Source organism: Misgurnus anguillicaudatus, chromosome 23 (genome assembly GCF_027580225.2).
Source record: "Misgurnus anguillicaudatus chromosome 23, ASM2758022v2, whole genome shotgun sequence".
Classification (NCBI taxonomy): Eukaryota; Metazoa; Chordata; class Actinopteri; order Cypriniformes; family Cobitidae; genus Misgurnus; species Misgurnus anguillicaudatus.
The window spans coordinates 35,469,961-35,492,843 of record NC_073359.2 but is presented as its reverse complement, the minus strand read 5'-3'; the positions used below and the strand labels follow the sequence as shown (position 1 = coordinate 35,492,843).

At 35.1% G+C, this 22,883-nt stretch overlaps 1 protein-coding gene across 1 annotated transcript; it reads right to left on the bottom strand.

The window, feature by feature from the left end:
- Positions 1 to 12,218: 12,218 nt before the first annotated feature.
- Positions 12,219 to 17,886, bottom strand: LOC129453610 (contactin-3-like). Its single transcript, XM_073862123.1, has 6 exons — positions 17,788 to 17,886; positions 17,640 to 17,711; positions 15,810 to 16,014; positions 13,737 to 13,852; positions 13,271 to 13,573; positions 12,219 to 13,158 (listed from the first exon to the last, which is right to left on the bottom strand). Exons 2-6 carry the CDS (start codon positions 17,680 to 17,682, stop codon positions 13,073 to 13,075), a joined length of 753 nt encoding a protein of 250 aa, XP_073718224.1. The 5' UTR covers positions 17,683 to 17,711; positions 17,788 to 17,886; the 3' UTR covers positions 12,219 to 13,072.
- Positions 17,887 to 22,883: the final 4,997 nt, after the last annotated feature.

Genomic DNA, 22,883 nt, shown 5'->3' with positions numbered 1-22,883 from the left:
GCATCTAATTCTTGCGATATTTTTGAGATGATAGTATGCTGATTTAGTTATTGCTTTGACATGACTGCTGAAACTAAGGTCAGACTCCAGAATCACACCAAGATTCCTGACTTGATTTTTAGTTGTTTGACCCCTAGCGTCAAGGTATGCATTCACCTTGAGAACTTCATCTTTGTTTCCAAACGCAATTACTTCAGTTTTCTCTTTGTTTAACTGAAGAAAGTTTTGGCACATCCAACTGTTAACTTCATCAATGCATTTGCACAGGGAGTCAATGGGGCTATAGTCGTTAGGGGATAGAGCTAAGTAGATCTGGGTGTCGTCTGCATAACTGTGATATGCAATTTTTTTATCTCTAATTATTTGTCTTAGAGGAAGCATATACAGCTTGAACAGGAGTGGCGCAAGAATTGAGCCTTGCGGGACTCCGCATGTCATGGATGTCCACTCAGATTTATGGCCACCTATACTTACATAATAACCTCTCCCTTCTAAGTATGACTTGAACCATTTCAGGACCACCCCAGAAAGTCCGACCCAGTTTTCCAGCCTGTCAAGAAGTATGTTGTGATCGACAGTGTCAAAAGCAGCACTGAGGTCGAGTAGCACCAGCACTGATAGTTTGCCTGTGTCTGTGTTGAGGCGAATATCATTTATTATCTTTATGAGCGCTGTCTCTGTACTGTGGTGTGGTCTGAAACCAGATTGAAAAATGTCAAAGTAACCATTAGAAATTAAGAATTTGTTCAGCTGATTGAAAACAACTTTTTCAATGATCTTGCCTATGAAAGGAAGATTTGAGATTGGTCTGTAGTTGCTCAATACAGTGTTATCTAGGTTGCTCTTTTTCAGGAGGGGCTTAACAACTGCAGTTTTAAGGGACTTTGGAAAAGTCCCAGAGTGAAGTGATGAATTTACCACTTTTAGGAGATCTGCTTCTAAACAGTTAAAGACACTTTTGAAAAAAGATGTTGGGAGTGTGTCAAGGGCACAGGTTGATGTTTTAAGATGCTGTACTGTTTCTTCCAAAATTTTACCATCAACTGCTTCGAAATCAGACATCGTAACTACTTTCTGATGTTGTGGTCTGATTTGTCTGACCCCGGCGCAGCTTAAGGATGTGCTGATCACCTTTCTGATATTATTGATTTTCTCAGAGAAGAAGTTAGCAAACTCACTACATTTGCTGTCTGAGAGCATTTCACTTGGAATGTGACTTGGGGGGGTTGTTAGTCTCTCTATAGTAGCAAACAGAGTGCGTGTGTTATTTATGTTTTTGTTTATAATATTTGAAAAGAAAGTCTGTCTAGCTTTGCCTAGTTCCACACTGAAAGCACGAAGGCTGTCTTTATAGATATTATAATGGACTACAAGTTTTGTCTTCCGCCACATGCGCTCAGCTTTTCTGCATTGTCTCTTCATATTCTGCACCTCTGTTGAATTTCTCCAAGGTGATTTTTGCCTGCCATTCTTCTTCCTGACTTTTACAGGAGCAATATCATCGATTACACTCTTAACTTTCGAATTAAAGGAATCAAGGAGAAAATCAACAGAGTCTGCAGATATGCTTGGTGTTAAAGATATAGCCTTCATAAATAGCACACTGGTGTTCTCATTTAAGGATCTCTTTTTGACAGACACAGATCTAGTTTCAATAGTAGGAGAGATTAATATATCAAAGAAAATACAGAAATGATCAGACAGTGCTACATCCTTAATAACAACTGATGAAATGTTTACACCCTTACTGATAATTAAATCTAGAGTGTGTCCACGATTGTGTGTGGGTCCATGTACATGTTGAGTCAGATCAAAAGTATTTAAAACAGCTGTGACATCTTTTGTCATAATGCTTTCTGGCTTATCTATGTGAATGTTAAAATCTCCAGCAATAGCAAAACAGTCAAACTCTGAGGAAATCATTGATAACAGTTCTGTAAAGTCCTCAACAAATGCTGGAGAGTATTTTGGGGGCCTGTAAATAATGATCAGTAGAATGCGTGGGGTACCTTTCAACACAATACCTAGATGTTCAAAAGACGGGTAATTCCCAAATGACACTTGCTTACATTGATAGACATCTTTAAAAAGAGCAGCAAGACCTCCACCCCTCCTAGCAGCTCTGCAAAAACTCAAATAGGTAAAGTTAGGAGGGGCTGTTTCATTAAGGACTGTTGCACTGTAGCTTTCTTCTAGCCATGTTTCATTTAGAAACATAAAATCCAGGTTGTTTGTGGCTATTAAGTCGCTGACTAGAAGTGATTTGTTTTTAAGTGAACAGATATTTAAAAGTGCTAACTTAATAGTACAATTTTTTTCCCTAACAGAGATCTTAGTTTGACAAGTCACAGGCAGCAGATTAGATTGATTTGCCACACGATTTGATCTAGCCTTACACTTTCTATCATGTACTAAAACAGAAATAGAGAAAGATATAGGCACACTGAGTTCCTGCTTTTGTAAACATTTGATAAAAGTATTAGTATTCTCATAGCAGGAACCCGACACACATCACTGAGAGCCATTATCAGTTGTTTTTGGTTCACCTACAGCAGATGGAGGAGGGTGTGTGCCTTGGCGTTGTGTCAGAGACCGAAGAGCTCTCACAGGACGAGGAGGGGGAACTGGGCCCACTGGCTTTGGTGGTTTTGGGGCTTGCTGTTTTCTGGTTGAAATCTGTGGGCTTGCAGCAATAGAGTGGGATAGTTTAGTTCCAGCATAAACCAGTTCCTCCATTTTTCCGGAGAAGGTCAAAAGCGGGGATGCTGGAGAGAGGAATGACATATCTAGTGAGGAGTCCTGTTGTTCTGATGTGACCGGAGGCTGTGATATGTTGTCCTGGTTTCCCTGGCTGTTTTCCAGAAAGTCGTCCTTGGGTGCTGAATCTTGGAGCCCTTCTAATCTGACACAGTCTGACTGTAGTAAGCTCTGTGGGCATGACTCAGCTGAGATTGTGTCCATGAGCAGTGGTTGTTGTGGCTGAGTGGTGTTATCTCTGTCCTTGTGGGATATGTCAACATCATGTCCATTCAGGTGCTGGAAAGAAGTCCTGTGGTCATTCATACTCTGTCCAGGTGTGTGTGTGCCATTCAGGTTGAGTGGATTGGCACACACTGCTGAAGGATGATGAAGGGAGAAATAGATGTTGTCCTTTAGAACTCTTGCACCCAGCCTGTTTGGGTGGATGCCATCCTGTTTAAATAGTTGTCTCTGATTCCAGAAAAGATTGAAGTTGTTGATAAAGTTCAATCCTTTTATGTTGCAGGTTTTTTGCAGCCATGTATTAAGTCCAAGCAAACGTGAAAACCTATTTGTTCCTCTTGCTGGAAGTGGTCCACTGATGAACGGCTGAGCTTTTACTGTTCTGAGTGTTTCAAAAAGTTTGTTGAAATCCCTCTTAAGGAGTTCAGATTGCTCTTTGTGAATATCATTCTTCCCTACATGAATGACAACTCGATTTACAGTCTTATGTTTCATCAGAATGTTCTTAAGTTCCCTGTTTACATCAGAAACGGTTGCTTGTGGAAGGCAGCACGTAGTTGAGTCTCTGTTGCTATAGTTTCTGATTATTGAGTCACCTAATATCAGAGTTCTGGGCTCGGATGCGCTCTGCGCTGAGTGCCGCTGTCTGCTCGATCTTGAGCGGCAGGTAGCATCAGTGTTAGCTGCTGGCTGATTTGATCGGTGTTTAGTCACATTTATCACATTTGGGGATTCCTCACTCATATTCAATAATACTTCAAATCTGTTCTCAAGATGTATAGGTGGTGGTAGAAAGTCAGTGTTTGCAATCCTTGTCCTAGCTGTATCTGGGGTAGAGGAAGCTACTGCGGCAAAATGTGATGCTCGTGACAGTCTGATTTCTTGAGTGATTTTGGGTCTTGCTCCCTGTTTGTACCATTGATTAGTGTGTTGATCATTAGATTTATGGGACTCACCGGCTGTTTGCTGAGGGCGTCCATGATGACGAAGCTCTGTTGTGTGTTCCGTCTGGTTTGGTAGTCCTGTAAGTAACTTTGTTTCAAGAACAGCAATCCTTTGTAAAAGTCTGTGGCAGTTTGTGCAGCAAGTAGATTGTTGATGAGGCATTCTTTTTCTTATCCTTTTCAATGAAGGCAGCTGTGTTTTTCCTTCTGGAATGTAAGCTGATGGCGGTGGGAGGCTAGACGGATGAAAAATTCCACTTTTTTGTAATCCTCCAGTCCCGAAAGTTTGTAAATTGACGTTGATGCCAAGCTTTGTTGTTTGAGCACTATGCTGATTTGCTGAAGTTAAAATTATAAGATAAAATATAAAAGCGATAGAGCAAAGCGCAGAGCAGTAAGCAAAAGCGTCCGAACAGTAGCAGAGCAGGAAGTCAACTCACCAAAACAGTTAAATAATACAAGAAAATATCTAATAAGACTTACTATTCCCACACAGTTCATTTTTTACATGAATTAATTGTGTATTTATCATCATTTTACTTAGGAAAATCTAGTTCTCAATAAATGTTAATATTATTATGTAGAAATTATGAGAGTTAATCTCATAAATATTACTACACCAAAAAGTTCGTTTTTTCAGTGTGTGGACCAGTTCCTCTCCTGTCATTTAACCATGAGCTGGAGTACACTGAAAAAACGAACTTTTTGGTGTAGTAATATTTATTAGATTAACTCTCATAATTTCTACATAATAATATTAACATTTATTGAAAACTAGATTTTCCTAAGTAAAATGATGATAAATACACAATTAATTCATGTAAAAAATGAACTGTGTGGGAATAGTAAGTCTTATTAGATATTTTCTTGTATTATTTAACTGTTTTAGTCACTGCACATTGTCCTAAAATAATTAAGTAAATTTTAATCAAAAACTTTATCAGATTCAAGTAAAAAATCTAAGTAAAATTTGCTTACATTTATTTGCACATGTTGTAAGGAATACCCACAATTCTTTGCGCCTGAATATTTTTATTTTTTAAGCTTTATCACAGAATAAGAACTGATAAGAACTTTAACTACTTAAATATTTGTTAGCAAAATGTCATAAAGGTTTAAGCTCTTATATTATTGATGTTGTTTTGTTGTAAATAATAATTTTGTGAAGTCACCGTTCAGGTGATCAGTGTTTCTTTACATGAACCCTGTTCAGAACAGTGTATTGTAATTCTCTCCACAGTGCTGATAATGCATGTCAGAAACACAGTTTGTGTGCGTTTCTGTTCCAAATCAAGTTTATTCAATGACTGACTTGTTGTCAGTCATGAATTGTGTGTTATAATGCCATTTATAACACTTAAAAGAACTAGGTCCATATTAATATGTTAAATAAAATAACAAACAGAAAATACGATTTATTTAATATTATTAGGACATCAATGCTTAAATTTAAAAAAAAACCTAATATACTTTACCTAAACGATTGAAATAAATCTAACTTCTAAATAAAATAATTAAGTAACATTTAATTAATTATTTAACATATGTTTTATCATGCAATTTTAAGTAAATTTTATTTGATTTTAGTAGGTAAGTTTTACTTATAAAAAAGCAGTAAATTTTACTTAAAAAAAGTTCGTGCAAATTGTTACGAGGATTTTTTTAAGTAAATTTTACAAGTTTTTTTTTTTCAGTGCACGCGGAAACACTATTTATCATATTTAATATGCTGCAGCGCCTAAAATGTATCTGGCCGCACTGCTCTCTCTCTCTATCAAGCCCGTCTTCCCTAGAGTTCTAGTCGAGCGAGCCAATACAAAAAAAGAAAGAGGCTACACAATAGCCAATCAGAAAATAGCACTGTTGTATCTGGGTAAGATTTCACGCAACAACCAATAAAAAAACATATCATTGTTTGCTTTATTTATACTGGCAATAATTTAAGACTGTTGTTATTACACGAACTAATTTGTTAAACACATTCAAATTAAAAATAAAACGTAATATCCCACTGAGCAAAGCGTCATAAAAAGACGTCATTTCGACGTCCCATGAGGAGCCAGAATGAAAGTTTTTATGACGTCTTTTTATGACCTGTTCTGAACATCCAAGATTGATGTCAAGGGGACCTCCATGCAAAGTAAAACTATTTAAAATGTGGCCTTTTTAAACATTATATTTGTTTATATAATCTTTATATATGAATAAATGTTAAAATTTTTTGCTTATAGATAATTCCCAAATATACCAGTTCCACCTTAACTGTCTTGCTCTCTCTCTCTCTCTCTCTCTCTCTCTCTCTCTCTCTCTCTCTCTCTCGTTCAATAATTGAAGTGAAGTGACGTGAACTTCACTCTCCCTCCCACACTTGCTCTCGCTGGATAATTGTTACATGTACATTCTCTATAGCAATGTCATCACCATTACAAACAGTTGTTTTAACAAAGCATTGTTTTGAAGTAGGACCATACTGACTAAACAAACCAAATTCACTCTATTTTTTGTCATTTCTACCTGCTCGTTTTTGAGAATTTACAAGATTCTGATGTTTTGTTGGACATGTTTTGTCGCCGTCGTGGTGATCAGTGTTTCCTTTAGTTGGGTAGTTTGACTCTTTGTTTTTGTATTGAAGTGCATGTGCTTGATGATGGTGTTTTTGAAAACACATTATTATTGCACCAAGTGTTAGTTACCAATGCAACTTACTTGTGGCTTCCCAGTAATTACAGTGATGGTCAGAAGTGGTGGTATAATATAACATAACTGAACTAACAACACAGATAAGGCATCATAAATTGAGTTTAGAAGTAAACCTCTATCTCAGTTTTGTTTGGAGCTGCAATCAACATACTTCAGTGCATACTGCTGCCTACTGTAACAAAACATGGAACCTCGTGGCTGTAATCAAAAATCTAAAGTCTAGACTCCTTGACACAGATGCAGACATCAAGAATCAGCCCATGAATCACAACGATGGTGAGTTTTCTAAATGTTGCAATGCATTGCACCAGCGTATTATAAAACTCATGAGTCCAGAGAGTGTCACCACTGTTGTGATTCGTGGGCTGATTCTTGGTGTCTGCATATGTGACACTGAAATCTGGACTTTTAATTGTATATAAGCGCTTCCCAGTGGTGGTATGAACCTAATTAATAAGTTGGATGTGACACCTCAAATCAATTGAGAAATTGAGACAATTCTACATGGTTTAAAAAATGAATTTACAGACTTTACATATGTGGTATTACTCTTGGTAAAGTTGGGTTAGATCCACATGTGAGTTTTGTTTTTAACAAATTTTCTTTGCAGCAAATAACATGCTTTAGCAAACACTCTTACAAAAACCAAACACTACTATGAAAAGTCAAAGAGTCAAACTACCCAACTAAAGGAATCACTGATCGTCATTATGGTGACAAAACATTTTCAATTAAACGTCAGCATATACATCTCTGTTAATTAAAGAGAGAGAGAGAGAGAGAGAGAGAAAGAGTGAGAGAGAGAGCATTTAAGGTGGAACTTTATCTATGAGCAGCGCTATGTTTTTGAACACTCATTCATATATAAAGATTAAATTATTTTATCAGCTTAACAAAATATTCTTCAAAAATACACATGATGTTTATGTTTTTTGACTCAGAACTCATTTACCACATTTGTATAAAATATTTTTGTATTGATTTCCCGAACCCCTTTTGGACGTCTACCTGACGTCCAAGAGGGGTCATAGTCAGACGTCCAGATACTGTACCAGATCTGCACGTTGTATAGACGTACAGATAAGGGCCTGGACCAACCGACCTAATATAGACATATTCTGCACGTCGAGCGGACGTCTCATGTTTAGTGGGATGTGGTAACCTCCTGCTGTCATGCTGGAACAATTAAATTAAAAGCCTGTCTCTTATAGACGCCTGTCTCTTTTAGACGCCTGGTGTGATGATAGGTTTGGGAAAATAAAAGCCCGGGCTATTATTTGAAGTTTTACCGTAAACGCGGAATAAAAAGTGATAACGCAACGCCACTTTTGCATTTTCTCTTCAGATCGCTTCCGTGTAAACGTAGCCTTACAGAAAGATTTGGAGATCATACTCATCTGCTGTTTCGTGCGTTTTAAATGCTTCCTTCAGGTTTAGGTTATAGTATGCCTAAACCTTAAAATAACCAGATTTTCTTTTCTTTCTACTGTACAAAACGCCTCACTTGTCTTTGAGTAGTTGTGAATGATTCTATAGCACTGTTTTTTCTCTCTTTTATTATTCTTCAAGCCATTCCAGCACATATGGCTATATTCATGACGAAAACCGGTTAATCCACACATGTTTATCTAGACACAGGCTGAGGGAGGGATGATGCTTTTGGCCTGTTACAGGAAACCCAGAGTAAACCCATGCTGACAAAAGAGAACATTCTGTGTCATGTCTGGACATATACTATTCAGTGTATTCACGGTTATTGATATTTTTGTTGTTTGATATTCAGAAATATATATTGTACATTATGTAAGAACGAACGGCAAATTCCACACAGTAAGACCACCTGACCCAGCTGGGACTCGAACCTGCAACAATCTTGCTGTGAGCCACTGTGTCACCCCACTTTTTATTCTACCTACATGATTCAGTGTATTTACGGATATTGATTTTTTTTGTTGTAAGATATTTTGAAATATATATTGTACATTATGTTATTATTGCAATTTAGTATTTATTATGATGGGTGCACGTTGCACTCATATCTTTAGTATATGTCCAGACATGTTAAGCTGACTTCATGGATTAATGTTGCCCTCTTGTGGGCATTCGAGCATAAGCACCCGTGCTTTATAATATTTGTTTTTGTTACATTTATTTTGTGTGTTATTTAGTTTTAATGTTTATTATAAAACATTTGTATATTTATCTCACTAAGTTTATTATTTAATTCACTTCAGAACCCACACACATATGCATTCCCAAACAGTCTTCAGTAAATCAGACATCAACCATTGAGTGCTTTTCTTTAATAAATACATCATCTCGGACTGCCTACTGTGTTTCACACCACTCAAATTTTAACATTATTCAACTTTAACTTTATCCAACATAACACCTATCCATTTCACCTACTGCTGTAAGACGTTTAAACCTGTGAAAGTGTTGTGTGTATTGTTTATCCCTTACGAAAATTAACCATGGTTTTATTGTGGTAAAAGTGTAGTTACCATGTTTTTTTGGTCAATTGTCAAAACCATGGTTATTTTATGGTAACTATGGTTTTACTACAGTAACCATGGTTTTTTGGTCTTAACTGTAGTAAAACCATGGTTAATTTTCGTAAGGGATGGACTGTTATTAGTGTGATGTTTGTGTCATGTTTACAGAATTTATGCTACATCAAAAAATACATTAAATTTAAAACTTTGAACCTTACACCACTGTGGCATAAGATTATCGGGATTCCCGCTTTTTGTGCGGTAAGAAATCGAAAGTGAAGAATTAATAACCCGGAACATGACTCATTATGTACAGTTATAAAGAACAAGTTATTGATACGTATGTGTTTATAGCCTGCATATATTGATGTTGAGTTTATTATCTGAGTCTGACTGAAAAACAAAGATATGCAAATAATTCAAACTAGAGAACGAAACTGAGCCGCCGCCCACGCAGACTGCGTAAGTTAAACACATACAAAATACTAACCATAATGTTGAAACGCATTTTTTTACTTCTACACGGAACTAAATATACTTTCCTACAAGAAGAGCGCCTTATAAGTTTGTGTTGCCAATTTTGTACAAAAAACATAAAGAGCTGCACTTTTGCACGCCTAAATTATTAGGCTCTCAGTAGAGTACAATAAAAACACATTTGTAATTGTAACACATTCAAACATCATTAAATTCTCATCTCCTAACTCATATTTTACTCACCGTCCATGATCAATAGAAAGCAGAAGACGAATAAACGATCCATCGGGTTAATACGGAAAAACAGCACGATATATTGTCGTGTGCGCGCATAAACTACACATTACGGTAATATGTTTTTTCAAAATAAAAGCCATTCCATCGAATTCTGTGTCAACAATGAACGAATAAATTATTAAATAATTATTGCGTATATAAAAACAAAACGAGATCAGACAACAAATATAGACTAAAATCTCTATATATTTGTACAGCTCCTTCAGGAACTATGCTAAGTACAAACAAAGTCTGATTTTCAACAGGTATTCTATCAGGTATTCTGGTAAGCATCCAGTTTGCAACACGTTAGCTTTGCATAACCGTTTACAAAGTAATTTCAGTTTTCTCTGGATCCATGTAACTTAAAATTAGTTCCTTGATTTGTGGGTCATTCCACTGAACCAGTGCCATTTCTGTCCCCAGGTCATTATACAATATAAAAATACAAGGAAACTAACTCTAAAATACACTTTATTATTAAGCAAAGTGTCCTGCATGTTAATCTAACACCAAATTTAAACTAAATATTTTAAAACATTAATAAAAATTACACAGAACACTAAAGCATAGCATTTTTTATCTGTCCCGGCTCTCTATATCTATACTTTACCTTTAATTATAAGGCAAACATTTTGGGTCCGTATCCCATGTTTGCTTTAAATATTTATTCATTTATATCCTATGTTTACACTGAATGCCAGAGTGGGCGGAGCCAACAATATCTTGCTTAAATCGGCACTTGTGACATCACAGATCCAACAATTTTAGACTTTTTTTGGAGCGTGATTATATAAATGCTTTTTTGAAGATAAGGAGGAGATATTAAACGATGAAATTTGCAGGATGTTTTCATGATGCCAAGATCTCTTATGTATCGTATGCACTGAAACACTGTCATGTAGATTAGCTGACTTTTATATGTTTTATCTCTGTTTGTGCAACTTTTTCTTGTAGAGTCTTCTCGTGTTACTGATGTTGGACGAAATTGATGTGAAGTCATTTTCAGTGATGGAGGGTGAATCTGTTACAAACACAGAGAGGTGATCTGATACTGTGGAGATTTGGAGATAAAAGTGTTCTCATAGCTAAATGTGATATGGAGGACAATAAGATCTCATGTAGTAATGATGAGAGATTCAATGTCAGACTGAAGCTGGACGATCAGACTGGAGATCTCACCATCACAAACATAATAAACTGAAACGCTAGGATTTATAAACTGACGATCAGCAGCAACAGAGAGACAAAATACAAGACATTCAGTGTTTCTGTCAGTCTATCAAATCTAGAAGAGATGAACAGAAGAGAAAACAAACACCAACGACATCTAAAGAATTAGATTCCTAAATAACAGTTAACTTTATTCATGTTTATTAGCTTTCTTCTGTTTTTAGATGCATACACTTTATATACATATAGTCCTGCCCTAAAATGTTGCCAAAGTTTAGCAATTAATGTCTGTACTATTATTTAATTAAATATATATTTTTTAAAAGATGTATTTTTTGTATTCATGTTGCATCGTTAGGTTTGCATTGTAAACTAAAGCTCAAAATTGGAAAGAATTTAAAGAGGTTTGGCAAAAAAATTACACACAACAATACATGTGCATAGCTTACTGCGTCAAGGCCCAGGAGAATAAATACAACAAAATTTCCTTTGAGATTTTTCTTTTTGTTTGCATGTTTGTATATTCCAATAAAACCTATATAATGTAGTTTGTTTTTTCCAATTAATTGTGTCCCACACAAAACTTTAGTCCATTTTATATATTTATATCCATGTATTTTTTTTAATATTTTCTTTCATTTGATGGGTAGTTAGAAGCACCACTTTTAGCCACTGTATAGAAATGTTTTTAGCCTCCGTTCTCTACCATGACAATGCCAATGTGGTAAGCAAATTAGTGTTTAAGAAAAAAGTCATCAAGAAAGTGCATCGTGATTCAAGAATTTTTATATATTTGTACTTAAAGGGATACTTCACCGATTTAGCATTCAGCTTTGTATCTGTAGAAACCCGGCAGTATTACTGAATGACCATGTTTCCCTCCCTCATTTCCCCCTGAGAGGAGAGATATCTGCATTTTGGTTCTGCAAAAAAGTCCTCCGATGATGTAATATGACGATTTTTGCATCATCGGAGGACTTTTTTGCAGAACCAAAATGCAGATATCTCTCCTCTCAGGGGGAAATGATGGAGGGAAACATGGTCATTCAGTAATACTGCCGGGTTTCTACAGATACAAAGCTGAATGCTAAATCGGTGAAGTATCCCTTTAAAACAAGACAAAAAAATAGTAAATAAGAAAGTAATTTTTGCAGTGTTAAAGCAGCAGACCTGTTATTGTCTTTTATAAGTATAATTTTTATTAATACAATTTGGTAGTATTACAATTAGATCTCTTCAAAATCAAGTCAAAAAATAAAACACAAGGTCTACAGCTAACAACTCAAATCAAAGCAAATGCTTCAGGCTGAACGGCATTAGAGATTTGGAATGGATCCAGAATCTAATTAAGTTCATCCACATGTTGCCAGATTTCCCTGAAACATTACATTTCTCAGGAAACGTCTTTAATGGTCTCTATAAAATCTTTCCCATGCCTTTGTTCTTCGTCTTCAAGCTCTTCTGCGCCGCAGTCTTCTTTAATATGCCTATAAGTCATCCCACCTTGATGATAACACATTCTTTCATATCTTTTACAGGTTAAGTTCATGATTTTTTCAAATACATATTTTTTTCCTCTCTACTCTAATAAACTGCTAATGCATTAAGTGTCCTTCTTAAACATGCACTATACATTTGTCATCATGCATACATATTTTGTATATATTTCTCAATTCACCGGAAACTTTCTGCCCCTTTGCAACCCTAATGGGAACTGAGTATTGATTTTGACTGCTTTATTTTTCATGCACATAGTTCCCTTCACCTGGATTTAAAAACTTTGAAACCGTTGCACACTCTTGCCCTACACCATACATGGTCCCAAAACCAAATGACTAATATTTATAATAAAATCTATTTGAAAAAATCTCACATCTTTAGTTTTATAGATTAATAACTGATAACTTCAGCTGTAGATCATAAGCTGTGTTTGAAGTTATATACTGTATGAGGTCGACTTGTTTTAATGTTCATGGATCTCATTCATTTTTCTATATTCGTGTTACTTACACCTCCTATAGCAGGCTAATATACCAAGACTATGACCAACATGATCACTACTACAAACAATCCTGGACCAATCTTCACCTGGTGTGACCTCGGACTGGATCCTGCAATAGTCAAAGAAGACATGATGTTCATGTCAAAGATTAAAACAGTTACACATCTTCACCTAATCTTCTGTTTAATATCTTAGCAAACTTTATCTAAAAAACTGCTCACCAGTGACAGTAAGACTGAATCTCTTGTGAAGGATGCCATATTTGCTTTTGATGTTTACATCATAAAATCCAGAGTCTTCAGATTTGAACTTCTTGATAATGAGAGATCCGGACGAATGCATATCAAGTCTGTCTCTGAATCTCTCATCATGATAATAATCTGGATGGGGATCAAGCATTCTTTCCTCTTTAAATATGAGAGATCCTTCAAACCTCCACTCGGTCACATCATCTGAATGTGGACTTGATCGAGTTTCCAGACGGACAGTTTCTCCCTCCAATGCTGATACTGACTCCACTTTATCTGTCACAGAAACAAACACATCACTTTATAAACTTCATCTCAGATTTCTTTACTTGTAGAGCTTATTATTGCACAATAAACATATAATAATAATAAGAAGAAGAAGAAGAATATAAATACTAGACACTGAACCCATATAAGGATGATGACATGAAGTACTCACCGCTGACAGTAACATTAAATGTCTTGTATTTTGATCCTCCACTGCTCTTGATCTCCAGTTTATATAGTCCAGTGTCTTCAGTTTGGATTCGGTTGATTTGGAGAGATCCAGTCCAACTCTGCAGATACACAGAGGTGGGTAGTAACAAATTACATTTACTTCGTTACATTTACTTGAGTAAAATGTTTGGGTAACTAGTACTTTTAAAGTAAAATTTCAAGATGGGTACTTTTACTCTTACTCACTCTTACTATTTTTACTCACGTACATTTCTAGGGAAAAAACTGTACTTTTACTTTGCTACATTTGGTGGCGTTACTCCGCTTCTGTCAAAGGGTAATAATTAATGAATATTAATATAACAAAAAAGTTTATATTAGTGCTGGGCAAAGACCAATCGCGATTAATCGCATACAAAACAAAAGTGGCTTTTGGCATACTACATGAGTATGCGCTGTGTGTAATTATTATGTATAAATAAATACACACACATTCTGAATTTAAGAAACATTTACATTTTTATATATATTTATTTATATTTTTATATATTCTATGTTAAAAATAAATTTTAAAAAATTATATATAAGTAAAACAATTCTGAAATGAATATATGAATGTGTGTGTGGTTAAATATACACAATAATTAGACACAGTACACGCACATATATTATGCAAAATTCACTTTTATTTTGTATGCGATCAATCGCGATCAATCCCTGCCCAGCACTAGTTTATATGCATTGTTCGAAAGTCTCGCGATACGTTGGAGAGGCTGCGTGCATTGCGAGAGGTGGCTACTTTAGCGCGCGTCAGAGATGCGCGTAGATAAAAACAAATTTGTAAGCTATTGGACGCAGATCACGCGTGGCCTCAAGTTCGCTCTATGTTTTCACTTCAAAAGGTCTAAAAGAAAAGTTTCATAACGCGATCATGCTTTGTGCACCAAAACGAAATGACATCTCAGCGTAAAGGAACCAAGCTCCAACCTGAAACAACACTTAGCGGTAAGTTAAGTGTCACCGTGATTTCAACACTATTATTGGTCATTATGGGCACTTTTACCTTATTGTAATACTATTTCACACACTGTCCGAGTGTTTTTGTCATATGCGCTTTTGTGGAAGCAGTGACAATTCCTGTAAAACTTACAAACAACACACCTTCACATCTGCACATTTCCAGATCCTTTCCTCACAAAACTAAACAAACTGAACAGAATAATGTGACGTCTTGCATTTAAACACAAATACGGACACCTCACTATATATTAGAAAATACACAAAAACGGGATTGTATTCTATTTAAATTCTTCCTAAAGAATGCATATACTTATAAAAATAAAAGAATAAAGTATGTTTTTAAATGAACATTTATTATATATTCTAATAAATGTAGAGTTGATTTGCAAAATAATTCTAAAACGATCATTTTTCTCAAGCTCCTATCTTTATGTTCAGTAATTGCACTTTAATGGCAATGATAATAACCTGTTCATATAAAAACAGACACACACATTCTTTTTTGTTTACTGTTAGCTTGTTTAAATGCAGATGCTGAGAAGTTTGTGTTGTGAACGTGAAAATAAAGACACAATTAACTGTCAGAAAAACATCTGTGTGTTTGAGATTTTTTTCTCAATTGACACGTTATGTGATGTTAAAGGAACACGCAGATTTTTTGGGATTTTAGCTTATTCACTGCATCCCCCAGAGTTAGATGCATACATACCCTTTTCATCTCTGTGCCTCCCGCAACTCTGTCCGACACACCCACCGCCAGCCCAGCTCAGCACAAAGACCGGAAGCAAATGGCTCCAGCTAGCACCATTACTTCCAGTTTTTGTGCTAAGCTAGGCTAGCGGTGGGTGTGTCAGACAGAGTAACGGCACCCACAGAGATGAAAAAGGTATGTACGCTTCATCTCTATCAGATCGGAAGTAACTAGTAACTTACTGCTTGAGTAGTTTTTTCATCTAATACTTTTTTACTCTTATTCAAGTAAATAATTTGATTGTTACTTTTACTTGAGTACATTTTTGTATAAGTACTTTAGTATTTTGAGTACTCTACCCACCTCTGCAGATACAGTCTGTCTTTAAATCTCCCATCAGGGTATTGTGCTTCAGTCTGAATGTTCAATTGTACATTAGAACTTGCTATAATGTTATCATTAAACTTCCACTCCAGTTTAGAAGCTCCCTTTATTTCATCACTTTTAACGGGAAGAGTAACGTCATCTCTCTTCATCACTGACACTGAAACATCAGCACCAAACGCACCTGCAAACACACAAACACAAAGCCTTTATTTAATCATAGATCAACTATATAAAAAAACTTTAACTAAACTTTAACTCTCTGAAGTGTGAAAACTTGTAACTTGGTATAAGCACCTCTTGTATTAATGCCTCCCTATGACAAATCGCTTGATGGTTTCCTTATCTTTGTAAGTTGCTTTGGATAAAAGCATCTGTTAAATGCCTAAATGTAAATAAATGCGATTTGCAATTTGCACGAATGACGAATTGCGTGAGTAAAAAAATCGTAACTTTGGGGGATATTCACGCTGCATTAACCAATCAGGAGCTTGTTCTAGTAGTGACATGATTATGACATTGGAAGTGGAGGCAGAAATACAAAACAAAAAAGTAGGACAAAATCATTGTCGCTGTATGTGGACACCCGGACACATCTTCATACTTTTATAGATAAGGGATAAAAAGGATTTAGCCTGGAAGAAAGTGAGTGAGGAGTTCAGACAATCTGGTAAGTTGTAAAAACGCTCTTTACTCAATTTCAGATACATATTGAGACTACAAGCTAGCTAAAATCGGCAAACTGAGCGAACTCGCATCTGAATTTTACGCGTGAATGACACAAACTTGATGCGCAAATGAAGCGAGTTAACTCAAAATGCGCCTAACTATGCGCAAACTATGCTTCACATAATACGTTTTTCATAATAAAAGTAAGCCGGGTTTAATTCTTTCCCCGCCATTGACGAGATTTCTCATCATTTAAGAGAAAATATTTGCATTAAAAAAAAGTTTTACTGATGAGTTTTTATGGTTGTCAGTAACACCACGATTATCCACTAGATGGCGCTCTTCCCAATTTATACAAAAACTGAAGCAAAAAAATATTTATTTATTTTACACTCCTTGTATGTTTCGATGATCATTCTGAATCTGATCTTTGAACAAAATTCCTTCACAAAAATTCAATTATTTCAGATTTTTTGCTAAAAAATGTATTTTGAAGAAAAATATCCATATTTAAAAGTTTATAAGCAGAGAAAAAAATATAAATAGGATGAAACATTTTCTCCCCGTTTTGTTTGTTTGTTTATTGTTTGTTTAAAAGCAGAGGTCTGTTCTTTCATATATTTGTATGTTTATTAATTTTATTTAAACTTTTGTGAAAATCACAAAAATGCTGGTGGGCAACTTTTCAAAAAAGGCTGGCGAGGAATGAGTTAAATGTCAGTAGTTCCTGTCGGGACGAAAGTAACACTTGTCCTGCTGCTAATACTGCATTATTTTCAGAATTTATATTATGCTAATTTTATTCTCAACAAATCAAATCGGATTGCTTTAAAAACATTTGCTGAAACTAACATTTAAAATGAAAATGTATTTAATTATTTTTTGCAAAGGTAAATGACAAAATATGTTTGGAATAATATACTAACAAGGTCATAGTCAGGTATATTTGTTAAAACAATAATAACAAAAAAGAAAATCTGAAAAATTTGTACTTTAGCCCCCACACTCCCCTAATGTAACATTAAGTATAAAAAGTCAGTTTTTATATCTGTGTACAGATAATCTGCCATTCTGTAATCTCTTTTAAGGGTTAATCTGACCTTTTGTAAAACATACAACATTTATAAAATTCTTACTCACCATCCAAGAGCAATACAAAACAGAAGAATATCACACGATCCATCACGTTTCACGATCAAGCCAGACTTCAATCTGAGAAAAAAACGTAGGAATGAGCGATTTTATAGCGCTTTGAAAAATCTGGTAAAGACAAACCACATGTCCTTACATGAAAACATGTGGCATGTTTTCCAAGGAACCTTAAGTCACCATGTGCAACATATGGAAACGTTCTCTGGAAGTCGTAAAATTCCCGTGCAAAGAGAGAGAGAGAGAAAGAAAATCCTTTAAAGGTGCTAAAGAATGCATAGAAATAAATTGTTCTCTGATATCTACACAAAAGGTTTGTGGCTTTATTAAGTGCAAAAATGATCCAGAGATAGTTTTACATGTCCATTTACAACCCTAGCAGGGCCGTACACAGACCTTTTGAGTGGCATGTGCTGAATGTGAATGAGGGCATCCCCTAAATAAATAGCACATCATCTCAAAAGCTTTATATTTATTCACTATTAATGACAGTTATATAGATAATATATAGATATTCAGGGTTTCTTTAAAACTAGTTACAACAGTAATCTTCTGTGAGTCATGTGCTTGAAGATGTTTATGATTTTACTTGGATGTCTTTCTCTTTGGCTATGAGGAGAAGGTCTGACGTCGGGTTGGTTCTTAATTTACCTCATCTTTGAAAAGGATCTCTTCACAGAGCAAATTATTTGGTTAACATGTTTATGTATGTCATTAATAAGAGGAGATTAAAGATCCAAATAGGAGATACTTGTTTAGTCTTCTTTACATGACAGAAGACCGAACCAATAAAAGTGCCTAACATGTTTTTTCAAGCTTCTGCTTACAAGGAACTTCAACCCACACACACACACAAGTCACAGCAACGGACAATGTGCTACCGTACAGTAGTAACAGTACTCTGGCACAGTCGAGGAATGTAAGGGTTTTCTATTACAATGTTCATTGATGTTTGAAATGCAACCAACTTGTTTCCCAACAGATTGCAGCAAGATTACCTTTATCATCTTGTTACTCACTGTCAAAGCGATGCTCTGGGCCGAATCCATCTGGCATCAGGATGAGACGTTCCTACTCTATAAAAGACTTCTAGTCCACCAAAGAGGTATTTGGAATTCCATCTGGTGACACTGTTTGGGATCCTGTTTTGGGATATCCTGTTTGGGATATCAAACAGGATTCAACATAATTCACAGCCCAGTCTCACGAAATTTGGCTATACAGTCACATCATTTTTAGATAACTTTCTTCGTGGCATTATCACAAATTTCCATGTTTTTCGTAAACGAATTCCAGTTTTCGTGTGATTATCACGTACTTGTTACTCAACTGTTTTGTCCTATTTTCTTACCATTGTCGCTTCGGTTTAGGGTTAGATTTACATAACATGACATCCCTACCCTGTAGCACTTTGAGATCTGTGATGTAAAGTGCATTATAAATAAAATGTATTATTATTATTATTATTATTATTACCCAGGCGCGGTAGACGCGTTTTTGACGCCTGAAACGCGGTTGGTGTAAACACACCATAACCCTAACTCCAGGCGACTAAAAAATCTGAAAAAAATAGTATGAACCAATATATAAAGTAACATTTCAATGCAAGCACCAAATCTAACCCTAGACCAAAGCGACAATGGTTTAAAAATAGGAAAAAGCAGCCGAGCAACCAATACGCGACAATCACACGAAAACAGGAATTTGTTATACGATCACGAAAAAACGCGAAATTTTGTAATAATATCACAAAAAAAAGAATAAAAAAATTACGTGACTAAATCATGAAACCTCGTGAGACTGGGTAGCAATGCAACAGTATAAGCAGCGGGACAAAAGTAACAAGTTTTACTTTCGTCCCGACAGGAACTCCTGACATTTAAACCTGATTTACTTTTATTTTGAAAAAAAACTCTGAGAAGGCTAACTTGTGAGGGATATTGCCCAAAAGCAAGATAAGGGATTAAGTTGGGATTTTCCAGTTATCTTGTCTAAATTTAGCACTGACATTAAGTTACTATGGAGATTTACTCTTTGCACTTATATTTACGCACATCTTCGGCTGTGGAGTACTCGCTGCAATTTCAAAATATAGTGGCCACTAGTGGTTGAGATGAACGAGCCCGCATTACCACCTATCGAGTCTGAACTTTGTCTTCAACTTTCTGCTATCGATGATTCAAGAATTATGATTAGTAGAAATGAACCTCATGAAGTTGTGCCTTTTGTTGTGTTTTTTTATTTTACATGAAGAGTCTGTAGCCAGATCTCCTACACTGTTTTACCAGGTATGCAATGTTATTTGATTACAACTGTTTATTAATTTATGCTTTGTATTTGAACTGGAATGTGAATTATGATTTTCCTACCTGGTTAATAAATTATATTATAAAATATAAGATCAGGAAATAGTAGGCGTATGTCTGCCTTTTCATTTTATTTATTTGCTCTGATGAACAACTTACTCTTAATCAATAGGGCTAAATTTGGTGCGTCGTCTGTCTTTTCATTTTATTCATTTGTTCTGACATCATTTGTTTGACAAAGACTTGATTTTAGCTACAGGGTTAAGCATTGGTGGATTGACTGCCTTTAATTACTTGGCAACTTATCTGACAAAACCAGAGTTGAACATTGGCGTATCTACTTACATAAAATATGAGGTCTGGTTGCATGGTCGAGTTTGTGATTATGAACCTGCAGCTGCTGATGCAAGCATTCTAAGCAACAATTGAGAATCAATTGAACGAGTTAATAATAATGATTTAAAATAGAAACATTTCTCCAAATCCCACAATTATTTATTTGATTCATATAATGAATAACGAGATTTTTTCTTTTGGAGTCAGATAAATCTACCTAAATTACGTAACGCTAAAACGTCATCAGTGAGCGCCGGAAAAGACATAAGGACTCTTCACCAGGCCGATTGGTTTTCCGACATTTGAGCCAACAGATGGTTCAATGTATACTTCAGTATTCTGCAACTATAAATTGTTATGAATTGCACTGCAAAAAATAATTTACAAGAAAAAAAATTCTTAGTATTTTTGTCTTGTTTTCAGTAAAAATATCTAAAAATTCTTAAATTAAGATGCTTTTTCTTGATGAGCAAAATGACCCAAGAAAATAAGTCTAGTTTTTAGACTAAAAATATCTAATTTATGTGATTTTGTGGATAAATCAAGCAAAAAATCTGCCAATGGGGTAAGAATTTTTTTTTGAAAATTTTTCTTAAACACTAAATTCAAGAAAAATTCTAAAAAAAATTTGCTTACCCCATTGGCAGATTTTTTTTGCTTGTTTTATGCACAAAATCACTTAAATTTTATATTTTTGTCTAAAAGCTAGACTTATTCTTTTGCTCATTGAGAAAATGCATATTGATTTAAGAATTTTTAGATTTTGTATTGAAAACAAGACAAAAAAATAAGAGTCTTTTTTTGCAGTGAAGAAGCAGCAGGCCTGTTCTTGTCTTTAATAAAAATAATTTTATCAATACAATTTGGTAGTTTTAAAATTAGATATTTTCCAAAATCAAGTAAAAAAGAAAAATTCAAGCGAACAACCCAAATCAAAGCAAACGCTTTAGGCTGACCGAAGATTTGGAATGGGTTCAGAATCTAATTAACTTAATTCTTTTATAGACACGTTGCCAGATTTCCCTAAAACATTACACTTCCCAGGAACATTTTTAATATTCTTCTATAAATCCTTTTTCTTGTTCTTTGTCTTCGAGCTCTTCTGTGCTGCAATCTTCTTCAATGTGCCATACTACTGTAATAAACAGCTGATACAATATTATGTGAGTGTCCTTCTTAAACATGCAATATATATATGTGTGTCATCATGCATACATATTTTGTATATATTTCTCAAATTACCGAAAACTTTCTGCCCCTTTGCAACCCTAATGGGAACTGAGTATTGATTTTGACTGCTTTATTTTTCATGCACACAGTGTAAGCCACCAAAAGCAAATGATTATATCACATTTTATAATCTCAACTATTTGAAAAAAAGTATTTAGTTACTCTGCACCATTGCTGTTGGAGGTCGACTTAATTTTAATGTTCATGGATCTCATTCTTTCATTTTTCTACAAGAAAACAGAAAGAGAATAACAGCTGTTAGCAGTCATGTGATCAGTTTTCACATTTTGATTCATGATTGTATGTTGTAAATGTTTTGCACTATAATGTAAAGAGCTTCATTGCATCACATAAAATTCATATACAGCATTGTAAATTAAAATCTACCTTACAGACTGATTTTCATTTATTGTAAAATCCATTTCTTATTTCTTTGTGGTATTGGTACATTATTATGTTGACATTTCTTCAGTGTTAGAAAACATTTTTAAAACAGAAACGGTGGTGCGTTGAACACCCTGTTTTGATGATGTAAGAATTGTAACTACAGAGGCTTAGAAGTCAATAATAAATACGGGTTTAATATTGTAAAATATGCTCAATGTTACAGTCACTGCCCTTGCTGTCCAGAATAAAAGATAACACATTTGTAAACGACTTTATTTGGACTCATTGTCTCTTTAATACCTCTTGGTTTATATCATGTTGCTGCTGATTGGGCTGGCATTTTTGACACACCCACCAAACAAGAGAAAACATCTTAAACCCATGTTGTCAATCCGGAAACATCAAAACATTGTGCACTGGTTTGAGCTTGAAGTGCCCCAGGAAAAGCTTATTTATCATGTTATCTTTATAGTGGGGCATGCTGTCACAATCGACATGTAATTAAGCCGCCTATAGCTGCATGTTTTGACACAATGTAAAACTCCTAAATCCAACAAACACACTTACAGTTCAATCTTTCATTTGGAGACAATGTGACAACTAGCCCCGTTCTACACTAACACACATGGCCAGAAGTGTGAGGTGAGCAACATTTCAATAGTCTGGCTGTAGTTGTACAGAGGGATTTATTGTATGCTTGTTTATTTTATTTATAAAAGTATAATTGAATTAAATATAACATATTTCTATATTCATGTTACTTACACCTCCTATAGCATAATATAGCAGGACTATCACCAACATGATCACTACTACAAATAATCCTGGACCAATCATCACCTGGTGGGACCTTGAACTGGATCCTGCAATAGTCAAAGAAGACATCTTCACATGATCCTCTGTTTGATATCTTAGCAAATACACACGTGTCTTGATTTCACATCACACAGAGCACACATTTAAATGCACACATTCA

What these genes read in the sequence shown, in the direction of transcription:
- LOC129453610 (XM_073862123.1), bottom strand. Translation starts at nt 17,682, where the DNA reads ATGGATCGTGTGATATTCTTCTGTTTTGTATTGCTCTTGGATG. An exon ending in TTTTGTATTGCTCTTGGATG is followed by an intron (nt 16,015 to 17,639) that starts GTGAGTAAGAAT and finishes GTGTGTTTGCAG; the next exon opens with GTGCGTTTGGTGCTGATGTT. An exon ending in GACAGACTGTATCTGCAGAG is followed by an intron (nt 13,853 to 15,809) that starts GTGGGTAGAGTA and finishes GTATCTGCAGAG; the next exon opens with TTGGACTGGATCTCTCCAAA.